Source organism: Schistocerca cancellata, chromosome 6, assembly GCF_023864275.1.
Source record: "Schistocerca cancellata isolate TAMUIC-IGC-003103 chromosome 6, iqSchCanc2.1, whole genome shotgun sequence".
Taxonomy (NCBI): Eukaryota; Metazoa; Arthropoda; class Insecta; order Orthoptera; family Acrididae; genus Schistocerca; species Schistocerca cancellata.
The window spans coordinates 114650937-114675158 of record NC_064631.1 but is presented as its reverse complement, the minus strand read 5'-3'; the positions used below and the strand labels follow the sequence as shown (position 1 = coordinate 114675158).

The 24222-nt window shown below is 42.9% G+C and overlaps 1 protein-coding gene across 1 annotated transcript in view; it reads right to left on the bottom strand.

Annotated features, from left to right (window-relative positions):
- The window catches only part of LOC126191581 (39S ribosomal protein L3, mitochondrial), a 78632-nt gene that overhangs the window by 29574 nt on the left and 24836 nt on the right, over positions 1-24222 (bottom strand). The window contains exons 4-6 of the mRNA XM_049932514.1: positions 23573-23707; positions 3505-3665; positions 3240-3429 (exon numbers count right to left, since the gene is read on the bottom strand). Coding sequence (XP_049788471.1) covers positions 3240-3429; positions 3505-3665; positions 23573-23707 — 486 coding nt within the window. The remainder of the gene's footprint in view (positions 1-3239; positions 3430-3504; positions 3666-23572; positions 23708-24222) is intronic.

Genomic DNA, 24222 nt, shown 5'->3' with positions numbered 1-24222 from the left:
GTTTTACAAAGAGTACTCTAGAGCATTGAACCCTTCTTTGCTTACATTTATCATGAATCTCTCACCCAGCACAAAGTTTGAAGCGATTAAAAACAAGTGCAGGTGACACCCGTATATAAAGAGGGTAAAAAAATAGAACTGCAAAATTATGGACGAATATTCTTAACATTGGTTTGCTATGGAATTCTTGAAAATACTCTGACTCTGAATATAACAAATTTCCTTGAGACCGAAAATGTTTCCATGAGTTAGTACAGTGGTAGAAAGCATCACTCTTGTGAAACTCAACTTGCTCTTGTGTCACATGGTATACTACGAACATAGATGAAGGGCATAGGGCAGATTCCATATTTCTAGATTTCTAAAAAGCATTTGACATAGTGCTACACTCTCAACTGTTAACAAAGATATGAGCATATTCTACTGCCACCACCGTACATTTCGTAAAGGCCCATGAAGATAAGATTAGGGAGACTAGGCAGGGTGTATACGTGGACAAGGAAAAAGAATTCCCGTATTTTTCCCAGATTTACCGGTTAAAAATACAGTTTCTCCCGTGTCAAAATACACTTTTTCCGTGTTAAGTGACAGTATACTCTTCCTTGCCACTGTAAAACTCACCAGTCCTTTGACTGTTTATGGTTTCATATACCAACGTAGAATTTCCTGGCACTTTAGAAAACAAAACTCAGGAGGAGGGCAGGGGGGTAAAAAAAAAAACGTTTTGACAGACCTTTCATGTGCAGCAACATGTACGCTTCTAAATGGTCATCCTCAAAGAGTTGATTTTTAAATGAGAGTCAAACGCTTTGTGATTTAAGAAATTCATCATACATTCTCGCACATAGTTCATCTTGCCTAAAAGAATATTTGCTTCAATGTAACGCTTTCCAAACCACCATTCGCAATATTTTCCCACTACCTGTTAGAAATAGGTTCGTTTCAGCAGTTGCCAGAGAGGGCAAATAACAGGCGTCGTCATGCTTGAGCAGCTACGATGGCACAAGAAGCTCGTATGTTCGTATGTGTAAAAAATGAAAAGATCTTACATTATGTCATAAAAGAAACAAAACATCAGAGGATACTTCAAGAGCGTCAGAGTTTCGTGAACCATACTAAAACGCATAATTCAGCTTAAAATGCACAGTCGTATGCAAATTTTCTTGGAGTACCAGTATTGTATTATCTCATGTTTAGTTCTTTATTATGGCATAATGCCATAAGTGTAGTTGAAATACAGCGAACAGTTGAAACTACCCAGTAGTGTGAAACTAAACACTTCGTTTCAAATTAATTGACTGCCTCATCAGAAAAGACTAATAAACGCCAAATCTCTGTAGCAAACCTTCAAAAATAACTTCAGTGCTCTGCAAGGCGATTAATGCTTGACTGTCAGAAAGGTGGAAATAAAATCTGAAACTAATAACGTATTTTAGGCTTCCGTAATTACGCGAACGTATTTTAATTCATTTGCTAGCTCCCGGTCACAAAAATCCGTTTCGTTTTCATTTAACGTGAGAAGAGGAAACAACAAAATCACTTAACGTAAACACAGGTCACGTGGGGACGTCCCACCTCCCCACCAAAACTAAGACTGCTCTGTGCATCAGCCCCGGATCTACCATATTTCCGAAACGGGGCAATATTAAGACAGTGGCTCCCAGCCACACTTCTGTAACCAGAAGTGGGAGAAGGTACTACTAACACGCGACTCAACTGTGCATGCGCAAGAGCCCGCCCGTAACTGCTCAAACGAATCTAATTTAAACAGTTGTCACGTCATGCTCATCGGAGACAATTTGTTGTTATGAAGTAATGCACAGTCTTCCTACAGCTTTTGACAAACTTTGCTGTTGGCAGATGCTTGTATGAGCACTGTGTTTTGTTGTTGTATGTGGCGCATTTCCTTTGCAACTTATGTTTTATTTTCGTTTTTTGTTGTTCATGTTTTGTGGCTGCAGTATTATTCTGCAGTAGCGGGATACAGTAATATCCTTTGTTAGAGTATCGGTTCTTACCAATCAAAATCACAAAAATTTAACTGAAAACTAAAACAATGAAAAATTCCCAGAATTCTAAACAATTCCCGGGTTTTTCCCGGTTTTCTCCCGGATGAAAAAATTCCCGGGAGTTTCCCGGATCTCCTGGGTCGTATACACCCTGCTAGGGCTTGTATGGAGGCGACAGACAGCCATTTTTCTCTCACTCTACTTGGGAGTCAAACAGGTAAGGAAATAACCAGTAGTGGTACCCTTTGCCATGCACCATACAGTGGCTTGTGGAATATTTACGTATATGTAGATGTAGATTCCATCCCCGCTAGCCCTGGCACCAACCCCATTTCCACCCCTGCCCCATCCCCCCTTACTTCACTCACACCCTCCTCTCTGCAGTCTATGTCCTCTACGTTCTATTTACCCCTCTCAATTCACTTCTCCACCTCACTGTGTACTGTACATAGCTCCCCTTGCCTACAGACACAAGCAACTCTCCGGTGGCAAATTCCTATCCTGTGTGCCTTCTGCCTCTCTCTCCAAGCCATCAGCAATTCTTCCCCAACCCTCCTCCCACTCCTGGCTGCTTGCCTAATCCACTCATAACAACCCCTTACCCCAGTCTAGCTGCAGTTCTGGCTCAATATCGTAAGGTGGAACACTGTAGTTGAGCAGATGTATGTATATTTCATTAGCTGTGAAGAATAAGTATTTTTCCAAAAAACAAAGGCATTTTTCGTTGCTGTGATGTCTTTTCACAAAATTTAAATCACTAACTTTCTCCTCCAAATGCAGAAATATTTTGCCAACTCCCACCTACATGGGTAGGAATGACGTGATAAAAAATGAAAGGAATCAAAGCTTGCACAGAAAGATTTAGAAGTTCACTTTCCCCATATTTTATCTAAGAGTGGAACATTTGAGAAACATTTTGAGAGTGGTTCTACAAACCCTTTGTCAAGCACTTAAAAAAGTGTGGACAGTACAGTAGTCATGCAGATGTAAATGTAGATCAAATGAGATGGTCATGCTTTGGATCTCTGAGTTACGCACAACAGTCAAGTGATCACGGGTCGGAATGGCTCCCCAAAACTTCTGTGTCTCATGGAGTCAATGCTACATTGTGCCACTATAAACAGGGGTGCTACAAATTGCTAGGTAGATGTCTCTAATACCGCTGCTCATGAGTGTATAGTGTCTTATCACTGTTTATGTTTTTATTATGGTTTTGGATTTATTACCTACCTTAAGGCCTCTTAATATTCTGTAGCGGTTACCCATATGGCCTGGCATTTTTGTGCCTGGCCAAACTCTTCCTTTCTCTCCACCACCGCCAATATTACCAGGACGCCGATGTGTTTTGGTGACACCATGAGAGGCTGGGCCACCTTTGAACCCCCAGCGTTTAACCACACCTTGAAAGTCTCGATCAATGCTAGAAAATTGTACAATTTATGAAATTACTGGACCATATACATTAATGACAGAACTCTAATACCACAGTACTTACGTTTTACCACGAACATCTACAACATCCCCAACTCGGAAATGGGATGCATATAACGGAGTTCCAGGCTGAATTACTGCTTCTGGTGACACCATGAACCGTCCTAATGTCTTCTTAGGCATAACTCCAGAGTCTTTGAATAATCCACAATATTCCTTTGTGAACTATAAGTGAAGGCAGATATAAAACATCAACAATTATAACAAATAGTGTTGCAGAAGATAAAGAGATAGTATGGAGAACTAGCATTGTAACATAATGAGCACAAACATATAATTACAGAATGCTGGAAGAATGAAGCAAGTCTAAGTTCTTTCAATGTTAAGAATAGAGCACAAGATGGGGTGGGAAGTGAACTGCAGGAAATTGGTTTGGTAGCATTGAAGGAACAATCCTGACTTTCGCTTGAAATGATATAAGGGAACTAAGGAAAATTTAAATAATGATGTCTGGATTATTGTTTGAACTCTTTCACATGAGAGGCCAGTGCCTCAACCATTTCACAGCCTTGCCCAGTACAGAAGCTGGATTTGATGGATCCAGAACACGATGGAACTTCTATGTTTGTTAAATGACAAAGGTCTGACCATGAAGAATATAAAAATGTAACGAGAAACAGTCCAAATGTTCCAAAATATTCACAGCATATTGATTTTAAATGAGGTTATGCATTTTTTTGCTTTTACTAGTCAAACAAACATAGTTATATGACGATGGATGCTTTCTCGTTGGATTTAATTGATGAAATCATCTTGGGTTATCAGCTGAGTTTTGGTGTCATGGTGTTTCAATGTTTTGATAAGTTTCCTCATGGTAACCTTCAGACGAAGTGTCAGCTTCAGGTCCAGTTCATTCCTTTATAACTGCTTGACAGTATACTCTCAACATGTGGGCTAATCGCATGAATCTGGAAGAGATGTCATGGTCAGTGGTACTGCAGGATGGGGTGGGGAGAGAGTGGAGTGCTCATCAGACTGGAGGGGTATGCAGGCCTCGTGTTACAGTAGAAATGCATGTCTACTCTGCATTTTAGCTAATGTCACATCCCATGTGGACCTCAGCTGGCCAAGGCAAAAGTTCCTCACATGCTTCGAACAGCACTGTGAGATGCGATGTACTACATACCACACTTACAAGCAATGCTATAGAGATACCAGCAATCCAAAGCCCTAGTTGGCCTTCCAGTAACACAAGCTTGTTCTTGATTTCACCCACTGAGTGAAAAGTGATTTTTTATGTTTTTTTCCCTCTCTGTTATTTAGTGGGCAGCACTGCACATGGAAGGGAAGCTATATCCTTGGATTCTTCTTCTGAATCAATTTCTTTCTTCTTCTGGCTTGGGTACACCATTCATTTTATTTGTCTCTGAGTAGATATTCTTGCAAAAAGTTTCATGCAGATGCTGTAACTTAGTAGACAGACTTTCCTTATTGTATGTGGCTCACAATCTTTGCACCTGGATGCTGAGCACAGATTTACATTGCAGTGGATGGTGGCAGCTATTGGCATTTATGTACAGGTGTGTCTTCTTCCTGCAGAAGGAGTGTTCCACAGCATGCAATCAGGGTTTTCATTATCAGAATGTCCCGATTTCTTCCACCTCCATGGTGAACTTGACACTGTCATGTATGTTGTTAAGGTGTCGTAGCGATTTTTGTATGTTTCCTTCACTATACAGCGGAACTATACACGCCTTCCATTCATAGGTTAGTGACACCTGGCACTAGAGGGGATACCACGACGACTCCATCTTTCTGTTTATAGAACTTCCTACTGCTTTGGAAGCAGGTGGTGAAAGTGTGTTGAAATAGTATTGTTGTTGAAGTGACTCTATAGTAGTACCCTGGAATCTTCTATCAGTACCCATATGAAGTGAGAGATGTCATTGAAGCTGTTCAGCAGTCCACCCCCGCCCCGCCCCCCTCCCCCCCCAAAAAAACACTGGCCTCTACATCTCTTCTGGAGGCACACGATGGGCCCACCTATTGGGCCCTTGGAGACATGAACCCAACACTTTGCCTGAGGATGACAAGTAGGAAACTCATCAAAATGTTGTGACAACCTGACGCCACAACTCAGCTGATAATCTGCGAAATTTCATCAATAGTGGTTCTGCCTAATTTATTTCAATCAAATCTGAATATGCAGCAAACATCAAAAGCATTACACCATGTGAAAAAATACCCTTTGTCATTTAATTTCTTCTTACAAGGAAACATCAACTTGGCCTCATATTTTAAGGAGAAAGGTATTGGGACAAACAATCATTCCTGAGTGAAAATTTGGGCCATAATTCTGCCAGTTATAACTTTCTGACAGTACAGTTTTTTAACTTCTGCACACACTGAATGTTTTGTTGAAGGCAAGTGAGGGAAAGGTGGATACATCTGTCAACAGCTTTTGATATTTTGTTCAAGAACACGTTATTTTGTGCAAAAAGTAGTAAGTAATATCAATAAGTCATATGACAACATCATGTAAGTACACGTGCAATATTATTTTAACAGTATTCTCTTATTGACATTCTGCAGATATATATATAAAAGCGCTGGCAGGTCGATAGACAGACAAACAAACACAAACATACACACAAAATTCTAGCTTTCGCAACCAACGGTTGCCTCGTCAGGAAAGAGGGAAGGAGAGGGAAAGACGAAAGGATTATTTTTCCCACGTGGAATGTTTCCCTCTATTTTATATATAGAGGGAAACATTCCATGTAGGAAAAATATATCTAAAAACAAAAAAATTCTAGCTTTCGCAACCAACGGCTGCTTCGTCAGGAAAGAGGGAAGGAAAGGGAAAGACGAAAGGATGCTCTCCTTCCCTCTTTCCTGACGAAGCAGCCGTTGGTTGCGAAAGCTAGAATTTTGTGTGTATGTTTGTGTTTGTTTGTGTGTCTATCGACCTGCCAGCGCTTTTGTTTGGTAAGTCTCATCATCTTTGTGTTTATATATATATATGCTCGAAATCAAAATGAATAAACCTAAGCAGATGAAGAATTATTACAAAATGAAGTTTATGATTTTCAATTAACAAGTTAATTGTATCATTCATGAGGATGAATAGCACACCTCCTGCAAATGTATTTTACTTTAACAGTGCCAACTAGAAACTTCAAAAACAATAATGCAGAACAGCGATGTTGATAATTAAATAATGCTATGCTATTTCTTCAGTGACACACTCATTTTTTTCATTCATTTGTGCTGAAGCAGCAAATCGTAACTTAAAAATGTTCGCAGCAAAGAAATGTCTGGCACCTGCTTCAGGTTAGAGATTGTGCACTTTGACCCAAAGAACAAAGCATATTACCAATACCAAAATAGTAATCCACAAATCTCTTACTCACTCCATTGTATTGTACTTCGTGTTCGGGCATTAAGTGGCTGCAGTGGGATGGCACAAGTGACAAACAGCCAGTGTGCACAAAAGTTTAAAATATGTATGTTCAGAAGGTCACAACTGCATACTATTAGAACTGTAGTCCAGTTTTCACATGGAGCTGATTGCTGGGGTTGATATCTTAGCATGCTTTTTCCCTGCTTAAAATATGAGGCCAAGTTGGTGATGTCTCCTTGTCAGGCATTTTCTGGGCTTATTCATAGTACTCGCATGAAATTTTGGCCACGTAGGGCAGCATATGTGCAGTGACATGAAATCCTTCTCGCAGTATGCCGAGGGTCTCTCGATGGCCTTCATAGACAGGTACTACCCGCAGACCTAGTCAGCAAACAGATTTCCCACACCATTTCCTCATACACTGTCAATCCTCCCACCACCCTGCAAGGGCCAGCTACAAAAGAGTGCCCCTTCGTCATCCAGTACCACCCTGGACTGGAACAACTGAACAATATCCTTCGTCAAGGCTTTCATAATCTATCATGCTGCCCTGTAATGAGGGGCATGCTACCAAAGATTCTTCCCAACATTCCTGAAGTGGTGTTCTGTCAGATGTGGACTATGACCACAATCTATTGCTTATGAACTGTAGATTAAAACTGAAGAAACTGCAAAAAGGTGGGAATTTAAGGAGATGGGATCTGGATAAACTGAAAGAACCAGAGGTTATAGAGAGTTTGAGGGAGAGCATTAGGGAACAATTGACAAGAACGGGGGAAAGAAATACAGCAGAAGAAGAATGGGTAGATTTGAGAGATGAAATAGTAAAGGCAGCAGAAGGTCAAGTAGATAAAAAGACGAGGACTAATAGAAATCCTTGGGTGACACATGAGATATTGAATTTAATTGATGAAAGGAGAAAATATAAAAATTCAATAAATGAAGTAGGCAAAAAGGAATACAAACATCTCAAAAATGAGATAAACGGAAAGTGCAAAATGGCTAAGCAGGGATGGCTAGAGGACAAATGTAAGGATGTAGAGGCATATATCACTAGGGATAAGATAGATACTGCCAACAGGAAATTTTGGAGGAAGGCAATGGCAAACCACCTTCGCTAGGACCTTGCCTAGTCAGCGCTGCGGGTCTCCCGCATCGTTCCCTGCGCTCCTTGGAGTATGGGCCCTCATCAACAGGAAATTAAAGAGACCTTTGGAGAAAAGAGAACCACTTGTATGAATATCAAGAGCTCAGATGGAAAACCAGTTCTAAGCAAAGAAGGGAAAGCAGAAAGGTGGAAGGAGTATGTAGAGGGTCTATACAAGGGTGATGTACTTGAGGGTGATATTATGGAAATGGAAGAGGACAGAGATGAAGATGAAATGAGAGATATGATACTGCATGAAGAATTTGACAGAGCTGTGAAAGACTTAAGTCAAAATAAGGCCCCGGGAGTAGACAACATTCCACTTGAACTATTGATAGCCTTGGGAGAGCCAGTTCTGACAAAACTCTACCATCTGGTGAGCAAGATGTATGAGACAGGCGAAGTACCCTCAGACTTCAAGAAGAAAGTAATAATTCCAATCCCAAATAAAGCAGGTGCTGCCAGGTTTGAAAATTACCTAACTATCAGTTAAATAAGTCACAGCTGCAAAATACTAACATGAATTCTTTACGGACGAATGGAAAAACTGGTAGAAGCCGACCTTGGGGAGAATCAGTTTGGATTCCTTAGAAATGGTGGAACAAGTGAGGTGATACTGAACCTATGACTTACCTTAAAAGATACATTAAGGAAAGGCAAACCTATGTTTCTAGCATTTATAGACTTAGAGAAGGCTTTTGACAATGTTGACTGGAATACTCTCTTTCAAATTCTGAAGGTGGCAGGGGTCAAATACAGGGAGTGAAAGGCTATTTACAATTTGCACAGAAACCAGATGGCAGTTATGAGAGTCGAGGGGCATGAAAGGGATGCAGTGGTTGGGAAGGGAGTGAGACAGGGTTGCAGCCTATCCCCAATGTTATTCAATCTGTAAATTGAGAAAGCAGTAAAGGAAACAAAAGAAAAATTTGGAGTAGGAAATAGAATCCATGGAGAAGAAATAAAAACTTTGAGGTTCACCGATGACAATGTAATTCTGTCAGTCAGAGCAAAGGACCTGAAAGAGCAGCTGAATGAATGGACAGTGTCTTGAAAGGAGGATATAATATGAACATCAACAAAAGCAAAACGACGATAATGGAATGTAGTCGATTTAAATCAGGCGATGCTGAGGGAATTAGATTAGGAAATGAGACACTTAAAGTAGTAAAGGAGTTTTGCTATTTGGGGAGCAAAATAACTGATGATGGTCGAAGTAGAGAGGATATAAAATGTAGACTGGCAATGGCAAGGAAAGCATTTCTGAAGAAGAGAAATTTGTTAACATTGGGAATACATTTAAGTGTCAGCAAGTCTTTTCTGGAAGTATTTGTATGGAGTATAGCCATGTATGGAAGTGAAACATGGACGATAAACAGTTTAGACAAGAAGAGAATAGAAGCTTTCGAAATGTGGTGCTACAGAAGAATGCTGAAGATTAGATGGGTAGATCACGTAACTAATGAGGAGGTACTGAATAGAATTGGGGAGAAGACGAATTTGTGGCACAACCTGACTAGAAGAAGGGATCAGTTGATAAAACATGTTCTGAGACATCAAGGGATCACCAATTTAGTATTGGAGGGAAATGTGGAGGGTAAAAAGAGGGAGACCAAGAGATGAATACACTAAGCAGATTCAGAAGGATGCAGGTTGCAGTAGTTATTTGGAGACGAAGAAGCTTGTGCAGGATAGAGCAGCATGGAGGCTGTATCAAACCAGCCTCTGGACTGAAGACCACCACCACCACCACCACCACCACCACCACAACCATTATAACACAGTTATAGTTACATTTGTGATGTTGGTCAAGACGAAACACTGAAATGTGTACATGGAAAGCACATTAATTTTCCCAATATGATAATTGTTACTAGCTTTATAAAGAGTTGCAATTAAACAGATGCATCACAAAAGTTTATTACTAGTAGAAAAGGACTTCAAAATGATACAAACTTTACATATGAAGCACGACAAGTAGCTATGCTTAAACCAAGATCATTTGTACAAGTCCGTGGATATGTGGCAATAAATACCTCTCTAGAGGTGCGATACTTATTCCTACTTCTTCTTACTTACAAATGATACATGCAATTGAAAACTATGAAGTAAAGTATCATAGGTAAGTGCACAGTGGGAGCATTATTTTGTATCTGTGTGCCAAGTCATGCTGAAGGACGAACCCGACACCCGTTTTCAAGATGGGACCTCGTTTGCAGCAACTTTGTATGAGGATATACCTGCTTGGACACAAATATATAAGCTCCTGGAATCAGTGACATAGTTTGAAGAGGCACAGAAATCCTAATAAGATTTACATAAATTTGATAACGGTTGTTACAAAGTGTTAAGAGACAGATGATCTTTTTAAAAATATTCATCCCATCTTAAGACTCCATAATGGGACATTATGATTGGTAATGATCTCTCAAGTTCAATGATGGACCTGTTTGATGTTAACATATAACTGATTAATATGAATGGACTTCTGATGTTCTTTAAAGAAGTTAGAAACATGTTATTGAGTTTCTTAACAGCCACACCAACACAGGAGGTGAAAGAGTAACTGTGCCGGCCCTTTGGTGCGCTCCAGTGAGCTGCCAAAGAAAGAGCATTATTTAAGTAATTGCAAACAAGTGCTCGGGCTATTCTTTATGCTGCATCACTGTTCTCCAATCAATGTGTTCAGTATTATGCACAACCTGTATCTTATGTGTTGCTCTATAAAGTACTATGTTCCATACACTGTATCTGTTATTGCTATGATAAACTTGGCGACGAGTTGGAGTTACGTTTTCCCTGTGTGTTAATGTCAGTGCTAAGTCACCTGACAAACACTTGATAGAAGAAATACTCCGTCTCATTGCCCAGCAGCCATCTTTCGTGAAACAGCACCAGCCTCTTGCCACCACTCTCAATCAAGTAGCACCCACGTGTTTGTCGCAGGTTACTTTCCCACCAGTGCAACTGTTGACCTTTCGGCGTATGATGAATTAGCTGAAGAGTGGGACTCCTATGAGACATGGTCACTCCAACGATTTCAGGTTTTTCATGTGGGTGATTCAAATATGTGTAGGGCTTTCTTTCCTGGCTTTTGTTGTGCATGTATCTGTTGTTTTGCCAACTTGTGTCTTTGCAAGAAACGGCCAGCTTTGATGACATTTGCAAGCTCCTCTCAAACTATTACTATGACAGACTGCATTTCATTGTGATGTGTGCATAATTTTACCGTTGCCAGGAATGCCCACACCAATCTGGAATGCAGAATTACGGAAGTTGAGTTGTCGTAAATTTTTCATTAGCATCCATCACAAATTCTACGCTTATCACAGGGTGTATGATATTATTCAACTGGCTCCAGATCGGAAATTCCGCAAAAAAATACTTCAATGTGAGAATCCGATGCTTAAGGGACGTGCTCCATATAGTAAAGTCCTCTTTAGTGTCACAGGCGCAGGAGCTGTTGCAGCAGTACAATATTCAATTTAGCGTTGCACGGGACAGTGTCGATTACGGCCACAACAGCAGCAGCTGTGTCACAGCTGTGGCCATGTATCCCCCTTCCGTCCTGCTTGTACTGCTTTGCAGTTTGCAACAAGTGTGTAACTCCACTTCAAATGTGGCAGACACAGCAGTACCGATAGACACAAACTATATCTCTATGAAGACTATTCCCCAAAAAAATTGTTTATTGACTTGCGTGGACTTGGACTCCCCCCCCCCCCCCCCCCCCCCGCGCAAATTTCATGGACATTGGTAACCTACAATAAACAGCAGATTCTGATCCAAGGTCAGTTTCTTCGTTCCTGTGTCTTACATATCTGTTGTTCCCCTCTCATTTTCCTTGTTGTCAATCATTCCTTCCATGGATCTAGTCAGATTAGATGCATTTAAAGCTTTCCATTACTTCATTGCCAATGAGGTAAATATAGTGTCAGATCAAGTTCCGTATCATCAACTGGAATCCCCATGCTCTGAGTTTTCGTCTCTGTTTTCCCCTGGGCTAGGTTGTGCTGCCAGGTTTCAAGCCCACATTACCATGAAAGAGTTGGATTGCGTTAATTTTTTTTTTTTGGTGCAACAGGTGCCAGTCGCTTTTCATGACTGTCAAAGCCAAATTAGACCATTTGACGTTGCTCAATGTCATTTGGGCTGTTTCTTCCAGTGAATGGGCTATACCACAGGCCATTGTTAAGAAGCTGATGGGTAAGCTACCCCTCTGCAGCAACTTCAGTGCCCAGGTTAATGCACATTCCATGAAGGATACATACCCTTTGCCCTGTCCTGATGAGTTGCTCACAAAATTGTCAGGCGGCCACTACGTTTCCAAAACTGATTTGTCAGAAGTGTACCTCCAACTCCTCTCGGATGAGGCCACTAGGCGCCTTGTCATGGTCAATACGATTTTCGGCCCACACCAATACCAACACTTGCCTTTTGGCGCCACTAGGGCACCTGCAATTTTTCAGTGTTTTTTAGAAGAGCTGACAGCCTCTGTAACCAGCCGCATCAATTACCTCGATGATACTGTTTTGGGTTTTCCATTGAAAACCACCTCAGCAACCTCCGATCATTGTTTTCTGTTTCGCAGTCTGTGGGTCTCAAGGGCAATCTTGCCAAATCACAATTTTTTTATCTGTCAACTGAGTATCTAGGTGTTTTGAGATTTCTCACACAGTGGTCAAGCAACCAGGGATGAAACTGTTGCGTCACTGTGTTAACACAATTGCGGCTTTGAGGCAGCCAACTTCCGTTAAGGAACAGCAGATGTTTCTAAGGAAAGTTGCGTACTAACGTAAGTTTTTACCGGACAAATCTGTCATTGCTCAGCCACTTGAGACTTAGCATTTGTTTTGCTTACACCTAAGTTCAATCTGTCCCATGCCTGGCCACTTTTCAGCCGGGCCAGCATCCCCTGTTGGCTACGGATGCCTCTCAGCATGGTCTTGGCGCAGTATTCGTTCACAAATACAAGGACGAGTCTGAACGACTCACTGTTTACGCTTCTACGACTTTAACTCCCACTCAGTAATGGTATTCTCAGATGGAAAAGGAGGCTTCAGCAATTGTGTTCATCCTCAAGAAATTTCACACCTTTCTGATTGATTCTAAGTTCCATTTAATCACAGATCACAAGCCATTGGTTGCTCTTTTTAACTCTTCAGCTTTTGTGCTGGACAAGGCAGTGCATCGTTTCCAGCGGTGGACTCTTTTCCTCTACCGTTTTCCTTATCAGCTCCTTTACCAACCGATGGCGCAATATGACAAGGGTGATGCCTTATTTCACATTCTGATCAGGCCGGACCCGATGTTTGATTAGGACGGGTTGCTTTGCGTCAGTTTAGATATAGAGAACCAGGATGTATTCAACAATCTTCCCATTGCTAGTGCTATGATAACATCGGCTGTTGCCATGGATTCTGTACTTAGTTGGGTCCTGTCTTTTGTGCAGCACAGGTGATCGGAAAAACACCCAGGTTATGCCTCAGATCCCTTGCATAATTACTTCTCCCTCCAGCACTGTCTGACATAGTTCTTTTGTTAGCTATGGAGGCTGCTGCACTCGGGCTGTGATTCCTGCTTCCTTACACCATAATGTACTGTGGCTTCTGCATGTAGGTCACTGAGGGACATCTCGCACCAAAGCTTTGTCCCACTGGCATGAGCATTGTCTGGGCATAGACGGGGACATTACACGGCTTATCTTCACTTGCACTCACTGTTCAGCAAGAGGCAGCCCCACGGTCGCCTTTTTCTGCTGGGCTGACGCCACAGCACCCATGAGAGTGTTTACATGACGATTTTGCTGAGCCCTTCCTAAATCAGTATCGGCTCATTGTAGTGGGCACCTTTTCCAAGTTTCCCTATATGGCGCGCTGTACACCACATCCGTGGCAGCAACTATTTCGGCCCCATCTAAGATTTTTGCAATAGAGGAACTTCTGTATACGGTGGTTATCAACAACGGCTTACAGTTCGTTACTCGAGAATTTGCATCTTCTTATTATGCTACTCACTGTTGCCTGCCTGTCACATGCTGCAGTAGCCACCATCATCGGGTTGTTGAAATGGATGTCACGCTATCTCACAGCTCCACTATTTCAACCCAACCTCGAAGCTGCCCTGTTTCATTCTTAATATAATAGTGAAGCAGAATACATGGTTTGGATGTTTAAAACTCAGATGTGAAAGCATGTATTTTGCAGATCTCCCACAGTTTTTTTTAGAATGTTTTTCTGAGTTCATACCATTTCACTCCATGAAGGGCCAAGAGCCTGGTGGAGCTGCTATATGGATGCCAACTGTGGACAGTTTGGTTGGTTGGTTTGGGGCAGTTAAAGGGACGAGACTAGAAAGGCCATCGGTCCCTTTTTCCACAATCATGAAACACTCACAAGGAACAAAAACAAGCTACAGAGATGACAAGGAATGAGACAGAACAAGAAAGACATAGACAAAGACCAGAAAAGAGGAATTAAAAACACATAGAGTGTTACAGTGGTTGGTCAACCACGGAAACAAAAAAAGGAAAAGCCACCAAGAGACACACTAAAAAGCCCAATCTAAAACTGTAGGCCAAAGGCCAGATTCAACACAAAAGAAAGAGAAACCCTCAGATCAAGCGATAAAAGCCCTCTGCACAAATAAAACTCAAAACTAATCCTTCCATGGCAGCGTCATCCGTTAAAAGTCCAGGGAGCATATCAGGCAGTGCAAATGTCTGCCTGAGCGCAGTTAAAAGTGAACAGTGCAACAAAATGTGGACCACTGTCAATGCTGAACCGCAGTGACAGAGGCGGGTCCTCTCGGCATAATAAATAACCATGCGTCATCCAAGTGTGGCCAATGCACAGCCAGCAGAGTACAACAGAGTTCTTGTGAGAGGCCCATGAGGAGGAGTGCCACACACCGGTAATCTCCTTGACAATCCAAAGTTTGTTGGGTGAAGGTAGGGTGTGCCATTCATCATCCCAGGCACCAAAGATCATCTGCCGCAAAACTGAATGAAGATCACACTCTGAAAGGCCAATCTCTAAAGCTAGTGCACCGACATCCTGTTTGGCCAGCGTGTCAACACGTTCATTACCTGGGATGCCAACATGATCCGGGGTCCACATAAAAACCATGGAGCGGCCACAACGGCCAAGAGTTTGGATGGACTCCTGGATAGCTATCACCAGACAAGAGCGAGGAAAACGCTGGTCGACAGCTCATAAACTGCTCAGGGAGTCACTACAGATAATGAAGGACTCACCTGAGCTGGAGCGGATGTACTCTAGGGCGCGAGAGATGGCGAACAGCTCGGCAGTGAAAACACTGCAGCCAGCCGGCAATGAGAGTCATTTAGAATGATCCCCAAGAGTAAGAGCATAATCAACTCGACCAGAAACCGTCGGTATAGACCACGTCGGAGCCGTGAAACGTGGCATGAATGGTATGAAAGCGGTGGCGGAGGGCCTCAGCAGGGACTGAGTCCTTCGAGCCCTGAGGCAAATCCAGTCGAAGGCATGGGCGGGGCACACACCATGGGTGTATAGGTATATGGACCCGGAGAAGAGGTGGGAGAGGGAAAAACTCAAGCCAAGAGATAAGAGCCTGGACGCAAACCGTGATCGTACACCCTGACTGGGCCTGCCATTCTGGAAGATGGACGACTGAGTTGGGGAACAGGAAACGGTAATTTGGATGCCCAGACAGGCTACAAAGATGTGCAGCATAAGCGGCCAGTAGTCACTGGCGCCGGATCCACAATGGAGGGACACCAGCCTCCACAAGTAGGCTGTTTACAGGGGTTGTGTGGAAAGCTCCAATTGCGAGTCGGATCCCACAGTGAAGTATGGGGTCAAGCAACCGCACTGCGGAAGGTGACACCAAACCATAAGCCAGGCTCTGACAGGACTGAATCAGTGCCTGATACAGTTGTAGAAGAGTAGACCAATCAGCACCCCAGCTGGTGTGACTCAAGCAATGAAGAGCGTTTGTTTAAGCTGCTGAATATGAGGGAGCCAAGTCAACTGGGCATCAAAAAGCAAGCCCAAAAACCGATGCGTCTCCACCACGGCAAGAGGTTCACCATCAATGTGTGGAGGCACCATTATTTAAAAGAGAAAGGACGAGCTGTGCCAACACTTGCTCAATGACAGTGCCTCAGCCGTTGCCACCAATCCACACCACAAAGGGTTATGGGCGTTAAAGTCATACAATAACAGAAAAGGTGGCTGCAGTTGGCCTATCAGTGCAGTCAATACATGCGTGGGACATCACAATCCGGTGGAAGATAGAGACTTCAGACAGTAACAGCCTGAGGCGTCCACACCCGAAAAGCGACAGCCTCTAATGGTGTTTGAAGAGGGACACATTCGCTGTAAAGAGAGTTAAGGACATAGACACAGACTCCACCAGGTACCCTCTCATAAGCTGCCCAATTCTTATAATAACCCTGATAGCAATGGAGGGTGGGGGTTCGCATCGCCGGGAACCAAGTTTCTGAAGAGCAATGCAGGAGAAAGGGTGTAGGCTGAGAAGTTGTCGGAGCTCAGCCAGGTCAAGGAAAAAACTGCTGCAATTCCACTGGAGGATGACATTGTCAGCGGCCGAAAAAGGCATGAAGGAAACGAGGAGGCAGATTAAGCTACTGAATCACTTGCTGCCACCGACTGAGTACCCATGAGATCGACTTCCATGGTGTCTGAGGGTCTGGCGAGATCTAGGTCCTCAGTGGACGCCAGAATCTCCACCCCATCCTTAGACGCAGAGCTCGTACGTTGCAGTGGGGTGGGCGCCACCACACGTTCCTTGGTCTTAGAGGTCTTCTTCTTGGACTTTTCGCACTGTTCCTTGGGTTTCACTGGCTGGGAGGGCTTCACTGACTCATTCTGCGGGACTGAGTTGGATCGTGAAGCCCTACGACCAGCTGCTTGTGAGCACTTACGCCACTGGCGGGCATCCTCCTTCCCACTGGTGGAAACCTGGGAAGGGAGGAACCCAAGGCATCCCTTCTGAGTGAGAGGAGCTGAAGAAGTTGGACGCTTAGAAGTGGGGACAGATGTTCCCAATGGGTGGGGGGCTGTTGCTCCCAAAGTAGGTGGCGAAGGAGCAACAGGGAGGGTAGTGCCCCCCACAGTCAAGGCGGGAGGTGTAGTCTTATGGCCCGGGGAGCCGAGTGGAATTTGCTGACCTGATGGGGCTATCACAGTTTGTCATAGCGGCGGCATAAGAGGAAGTCATTCGCAGAGGATAGAGTCATTTATATTTCCTTTTAGCCTCAGTTTAGGTCAGTCGGTCCAGGGTCTTATATTCCATGATTTTCCACTGTTTCAGTAAAACCCTGCAGTCTGGCGAACAAGGTGAATGATGCTCTCTGCAGTTGACACAGATGAACACCTCTCCACTCTAAAATGCTGCGCAGCTCGTCATCACACTGCAGAAGAAGGTCCCTGTGGAATATAATACCCTGGACCATATTTAAACTCTTATGGGACGTGATGGTAGCTGAAACATCCCCCAACTTGTCACAAGCAAGTAATGACCGTGACTGGGAAGAGGATGCAGTTTTTATCAAAACTGACCTTGAGTGCATTTTGTACAAGCCCTGCACCTCCCCAAACTTGTCCTCTAAATGCTCTACAAAGAACTGAGGCGTCATGGACGTAAAGGATTCCCCATCAGCTCTCGCACATATTAGGTAGCAGGGCAAATGAGCTTTGCTGCCATTCTTAGCCTTTCGTTCCTCCCATGGTGTGACCAGAGAGGAAAACGATTTGGGGTCATACGTGTTTGCATTAAATTGAGCCCTGAAACGCTTAAGAGACTGCTGGCAGCTGGCCACCAGCAAGAGAAGATGTGCCACGCTCCATTACATGTCATCCGCCCTGATGCCACCCACTCCGACCACGGGCCCTCCCCACGGGCGCCACCCACCTGCAGCAAGGGCCACTTGGCAGGATGGCCATTGCCGGGAGTCCCGATGCCCCAGGGAGATAGGCATCTACTCCTTAGTATACGTGGGGAGTTAATGGCGCAGGCATCAGCAGAGTAATCCCTGTGTTGTCAGGGGCCTACAACCAACAGGGTACATGGCGACCCCACCACAATGGACTGGCTACCGTGCTGGATATCAGGTACAAAGAAGTCCATGGTTGATGTAGGCACAGAAGCGACGCAGCATAAGGGATGGCACAGACTGCACCCAGGAATGTATCCTCGGCCAAGAGACGGAGAGTGAGCAGGACTGCAATGCGACGACAAGAAAGCGGGTTAAAGATCTCGATGCACAGACACGATGCACCATGTAAGGTGCCCTTACCCAGTTGGCTCGCTCTTCATAAAAAATTTGGAAGTATGGAGGTCAAACCCTACAGGGGCCCATCACATAAAGGCCGAAACATGTGAGATTCCTTTTAGTCTCCTCTTACAACAGGCAGGAATACTGAGGGCCTATTCTGACCCTCAGACCCACAGGGGGGCAACTGTGGACACTCCAGACAGATGTGAAACACGGACACTCCTCCATCTGCTGGTCACTAGCTATGTGATGGTTCTGACCAGGTGCGCCTGGTTTTGGGCTAGTGGTTTTGACTGCCTGCTGAACTGGGTTTTTGCCATCATCAAATGTTGCCAGGGCTGGCGCCTGTGCATTGTCCTCATCCCTGATGGTCAGATGTCCCATCAGTCCGACCAGCTGCGGCTGTGCACGGCGGGCCTCATTCCGTAGGGACTACCACCTTCGCCACCCCCACTGCTGTCGATGCCTGTTCCTGTGTTGCAGAAGGTCTGGTTCGCACCACAGAGGGGGTCGTTTCCTGACATATTACTGTCTGGGGCTCCTCCTTTCATCCTTGACTGCTGTCACCTCACACTGTGGCCGCTGCTGCCACCTCCGTTGCTGTGTCCTGTGATGCTGTCGTCTCCTACACCCCCGCTGACACCTCCGGTGCCAACTGCTGAGCTTGATGAAGATGTTGCTATGGAGAGGCTGTTCCCGGTCCTGCCCTATGGCCTCTCATGAGCGGTAGGAGGGTGCGTTAACCCACACCCTCATCACTTCCGTCTCTACTCACTGGTGCCTGCTCGCCACATGCTGCAGCAGCTGCCATCGTTGAGTTGATGAAATGGATTCAGTGTCATCACTGGTGTTTTCCAACACTCACAATCTCAGTGCCTTGTGAGATCAGTGCTCCCCACCCCTCCCCCACAGTACCAGTGCCTTTTTTGGTACCAGCAAATTTTATCTGTACCATGCATTTTTCTGTGCCTAGTGTTTTTTTTGTATATATGTTGTTTTTCCCACCCCCAAGAAGGGAGGAGTGATGTACCTTCACTCATGACATATGCAATTTGAGAGAGCACACTTCCATACAGTTCACAGGCCTGCTTACAGAAGCCAACTGGGTCGGCCCCCTGGTTCGCTCCGGTGAGCTGCCGAAGAAACAGCATTGCTTAAGTAATCACAAACAAGTGCTCCGGCTATTCTTTATGCTGTAGTACTGTTGTCTAGTCAACATATTCAGTGTTACACAAAATCTGTATCTTATGCTTGCTCTACCAAGTACTACATTCCACACATCATGTTTTTTCTTGCTATAATGGAGTCCAACACTGACTTTCAAGGAGTAACGATCAATGACATACAAACACAATGAAGAAATTGCATTAAATAGTCAACATGTAACGGAACACCTCAGGATATAAACTCTTCTGTGGTCTACTAAAAATGTCCAATACATGAGAACATCACCAGTCCCATTTTCTTGTGAATTTCATTGTTTGAGAACATTGTTACTAAAATTTCCCTGCAGTGCACAAAAGCTCCCAATGACTTTGAGGAGGGGGTTGATATGTTTGAGAGGAACTCAGAAGTGTCATTACTTGCCAATTTTGCAGAAGGGTGATTGGGACAAGTAGCTGAATGAGGATAAGGCTCGGAGCCAATAACTGCACACTTAAAGCAGAATGTCGGGTTCTTACATCTGTGTCATACATACGATCCTCGATGTAGAGCACACATCCAAATAAGAGTTTACTACTGTGCCATACTAAAGCAAGCATGATTAATGTAATTTCAATCAATGACATTACCAACTGGGCCATAAACCTGTCCTTGGAAGACAGTAGAAGGACAAACAATTACTGTACTTTTTTTCATAATGTTCTGAACTCTCTGAAATATACTCAGTCATGTTCTTGAAACTGCGTCTACAAAAAGTGAAAGCAGTAAGCAGTATCAAGGATACAGGTAGGAGATAGGAGGGCTAGTCAATTATTATTCACAAAGTAGTTATAAAATTTTATTGCAATCAAATAGGGAACTTACAAGAACATCATTTTTTGACATAGTCTCCTTGCGTTTCAACACACTTGGTTCATCATTGTACAAGCTTCCTGATGCCCTCACAAAAGAAGGTTCTCGGTTGAGCTGCGAGCCAGGTATGCACCACTTCTTTCACTTCTTCGTCCAAGGCAAATCGATGGCTCCTTAATGCCTGTTTGAGTGGACCAAAAAACTGATAGTCAGAAGGGGCGAGTTTGGGACTATATGGAGGATGATCCAGTACTTCAAATTTGTGTTTCTGGAGTGTTTCAGCAGTGTGGGCAGCAGTATGTGGATGGGCATTGTCGTGCAACAACACAACACCTTTTGACAGCAATCCTCGCGTTTGCTTCGAATTGCAAGCTTTAGCCTGGCAGTAAGCATCTCACTGTAATATACACTGTTTATTGTTGTGCCCCTTTCCCCATAATGTTCCAGTACTGGACCTCGTGTGTCCCAAAAAACCATAAGCATCAGTTTTCTTGTGGACGGTTGGGTCTTGAACTTTTTCTTGCACAGCGAATTTGGATGTTCCATTCCATATTCTGCCGTTTACTCTCTGGCTCGTAATGATGGATCCATGTTTCGTCATCAGGAATGATCCTGTCTAAGAAGTTGTCCCCTTCATTACCATAGCGATCCAAATGTTTTTCGAAGATGCCCAAGTGCGTTTGTTTATGCAACTGTGTGAGTTGTTTTGGGGCCCATCTTGCATAAACTTTATGTAACCCAAGTCTGTTGTGGATGATTTTTCAGGCAGAACTGTGACTAATTTGCAGATGATGTGCCACTTCATTGATAGTTCATTGTCTGTCTAAGAGAATCATTTCATGTGAATGCTCAATGGTTTCTTCATTTGTGGCGGTAAACGGTCATCCGGCTCCTTCATCGTGCGTAACACTTGTGCGACTATTTCAGAATTTTTCAATCCACTCGTGCACACTCTGCTGTGGCAAAACATTGTTCTCGTACTGTAGTGTAAGTCTACGATGATTTTCGGCCCCTAATACGCCTTCCGACCACAAAAAATGGATCACTGAACGTTGCTCTTCTTTGGTGCAAATAGACAGCAGAGCAGCCATGATTAACAGCATGGCAGAGATAATGAAACTAACTAAGCAGCTTGAAAATTGCCAAGATATAACAACAAATAAACAAAGCATGCGTCATCAACATAAAACGACAGTACTACCAAAAGAAACAAAAATATAACTAAACTGTGGATAATAATTGACTTACCCTTGTTCATATCAAGAGAGAGATAAATAAATTAGGAAGATTTATGCCAAGTGTCTGAAGGCTGTAATGGAGACAATTTGTAACAACTGCAAATAAACCTTTAATTTCAGACACATATAAGGTGATTCACAAAGGTATGCAAATATTTTAATATGTTATTCTAGAAGTAAAACTAAAGAAAAAAGTTCATATAAACATAGGTCCGCAAATGTTTATTTATAGAGTTACAGCCAATACAAGATTTTGCCTGAAATTTAGCAACTTAGCTAATATGAAGCCATCGTAAAACTGTACAAGGTTAAAGCAGAGCCAGATTTCCATTTATTTTGTTGTTATTGCTCTGGTGAATCTAATAAAACATGTCCCAGACATTATCCGCAGTAGTTTTCCAGAACATCCAGATTATGAACACTAGGTAGAGAACCTGTCTCCCGTAACAATCAAAATACTACACTAATCATTCATGCATTTGGAAACCTCCAAGTTGGATAACACGCGCGATATTCATTAACTGCAGAGGAGGCATTACCATCACATTTGCCATAAATAAACACCATATTGGCATATTCCTCTGTTGTAAATTTGAAAGGCATCTCTATTTCATAAATAATCTACAAACTACAACAGTTACTATGTGGTTTCAGTTACACACACTGTTGTTGTAATGTTCTTTCAGTGAACAATACAGAAGGCTAACTTGTTTCAAGGTTAGGAAATGACAAACAACTCACTAACGGTTGCCAAAAACGACAAACATTTTTACATTCGTAATGGAAAGTAAACAAATTTACTTGTATAATAATTTTTGCTGCTCTGATTGTTATGGAAAACTATTGCAGACACATGTCTGAGACATGTTTTATTAGATTCACCATACCAATAACAACAAAATAAATGGAAATCATGCTTTACTTTATCCTTGTACAGTTTTGCAATGGCTTCATATTAGCGAAGATGCTAAATTTCAGACAAAATATTTTATTAACTGTAACTAAACATTTGTAGACCTACGTTTATATGACCTTATTTCTTTAGTTTTACTTGTAGAATAACATATTAAAATATTTGCATACCTTCATGAATCACCCTCTATTTCCTAAGCACCACAAAAATAAGTGCATAATTGTGTTTCACAAAACATTTTGCTTAAATGCAAAGTAAGTCAGCATAGAGTAAATAAGTAGCCAAACAAAATGAGCAATATTTACACAGCAAATATTTAATAAAAAATACTCATAGCACTATTGCCCCTAGATAAATCTCTGCTTATCTACGTACTATGTAAACAATTGTGGAGAAATATCATTATGTGAAAAGAAATCACAGAGCCTCTGGTTTCAAACGACTTCCTGATGGATTTAACTTTTTACATACTCTGGAGGTCCTCAAGAAAATATCTGGACCAGTCCAAGATCAGACTACTGGAGAGTGGAGAAGACACCATAACACAGAATTAGAAGAGCTGTACAAGGAGCCGAACGCCTTGGTTAGTGATGAGAAGCAAAAGACTGCAATGGGCTGGACATGTAGTTAGAATGGAGGCAACAAGGTGGCCCAAAATTGCAATGGACTGGATCCCGTCAGGCAGCAGACCAGTGGGAAGACCTAGAAAGAGATGGACTGATGGAGTGAGAGAAGACATGGTGCAGCTGGGAGTCACGGAAAACTGGGGACACATAGCAGAAGACAGAGACAGATGAAGAGCTCTAACTGTGGTGGCGCGCGGTCCACTGGGCCTGATTGCGTGAATGAATGAATGAATGAACGAATGAATGAATGAAATACTCTGGAGTCTTAGCATCACAAAATGAAACAGGAAAAACATTTTATATTCAAGAAATGCTACATGTATAGATAACTAAACTAAAGTTTACTGTGCAGTACAATTTAATGTGAAGTACAGTATTATGCTTTTCTTTAAAAAAGCATAATACTGTACTCTACATATGACTGACTACAGTCAAATCACTTGCTGAGCTCCAAGAAGTAAAACTGATATTTTTTTTCTCAAGAAAATAAGTTTTATTCCTTACCATTTGTGGATCTGCGCTCTCTGCTCCAACTAGTAAACATCCGTAGCGATTTGGATATTTCTGTCTTACAGCACGCTTCCGAGGGGGATCAAATTCTTCGGGTGGAATATACCGAATAACGTGATTGTCGACCACCTGCAAATGAATAACAATATTTAACTAAAAAATAAGATGAGGCAAAAAACAATAATAAAAATAACTATGGATTTGGCCACGTTAGAGGGGTGTGAAAGACCATTGTATGAAAACATCATATAGTTTTTCATTCGGCTTCTTTAATTAGGAAAAGAAGGTCTTTTCCCTTGTAAACACACACAATGATGAGCCATAGCCCACTGAAAGTGCCTGATGGTGTTGCAGGCAAGTGACATGGTAAGGAGAAATGGAGCATACATGAATGGGGTATCATTATAATGACAATAAATGCCACTGATATAAAACACTTTCACAAAGGGCAATATCAAGGAAAGGATAGTTGTTACTCACCATACAGCAGAGACGCTGAGTTGCAAAAAGGTACAACAAAACAACTGGCTGAAAGTTAGCTTTTAGTCAACAAGGCCTTTGTCAAAAACAGACCACACACACACACACACACACACACACACATATGACCACAATCTCTAGTTGCTGGCCTCATTTTTTTCCAC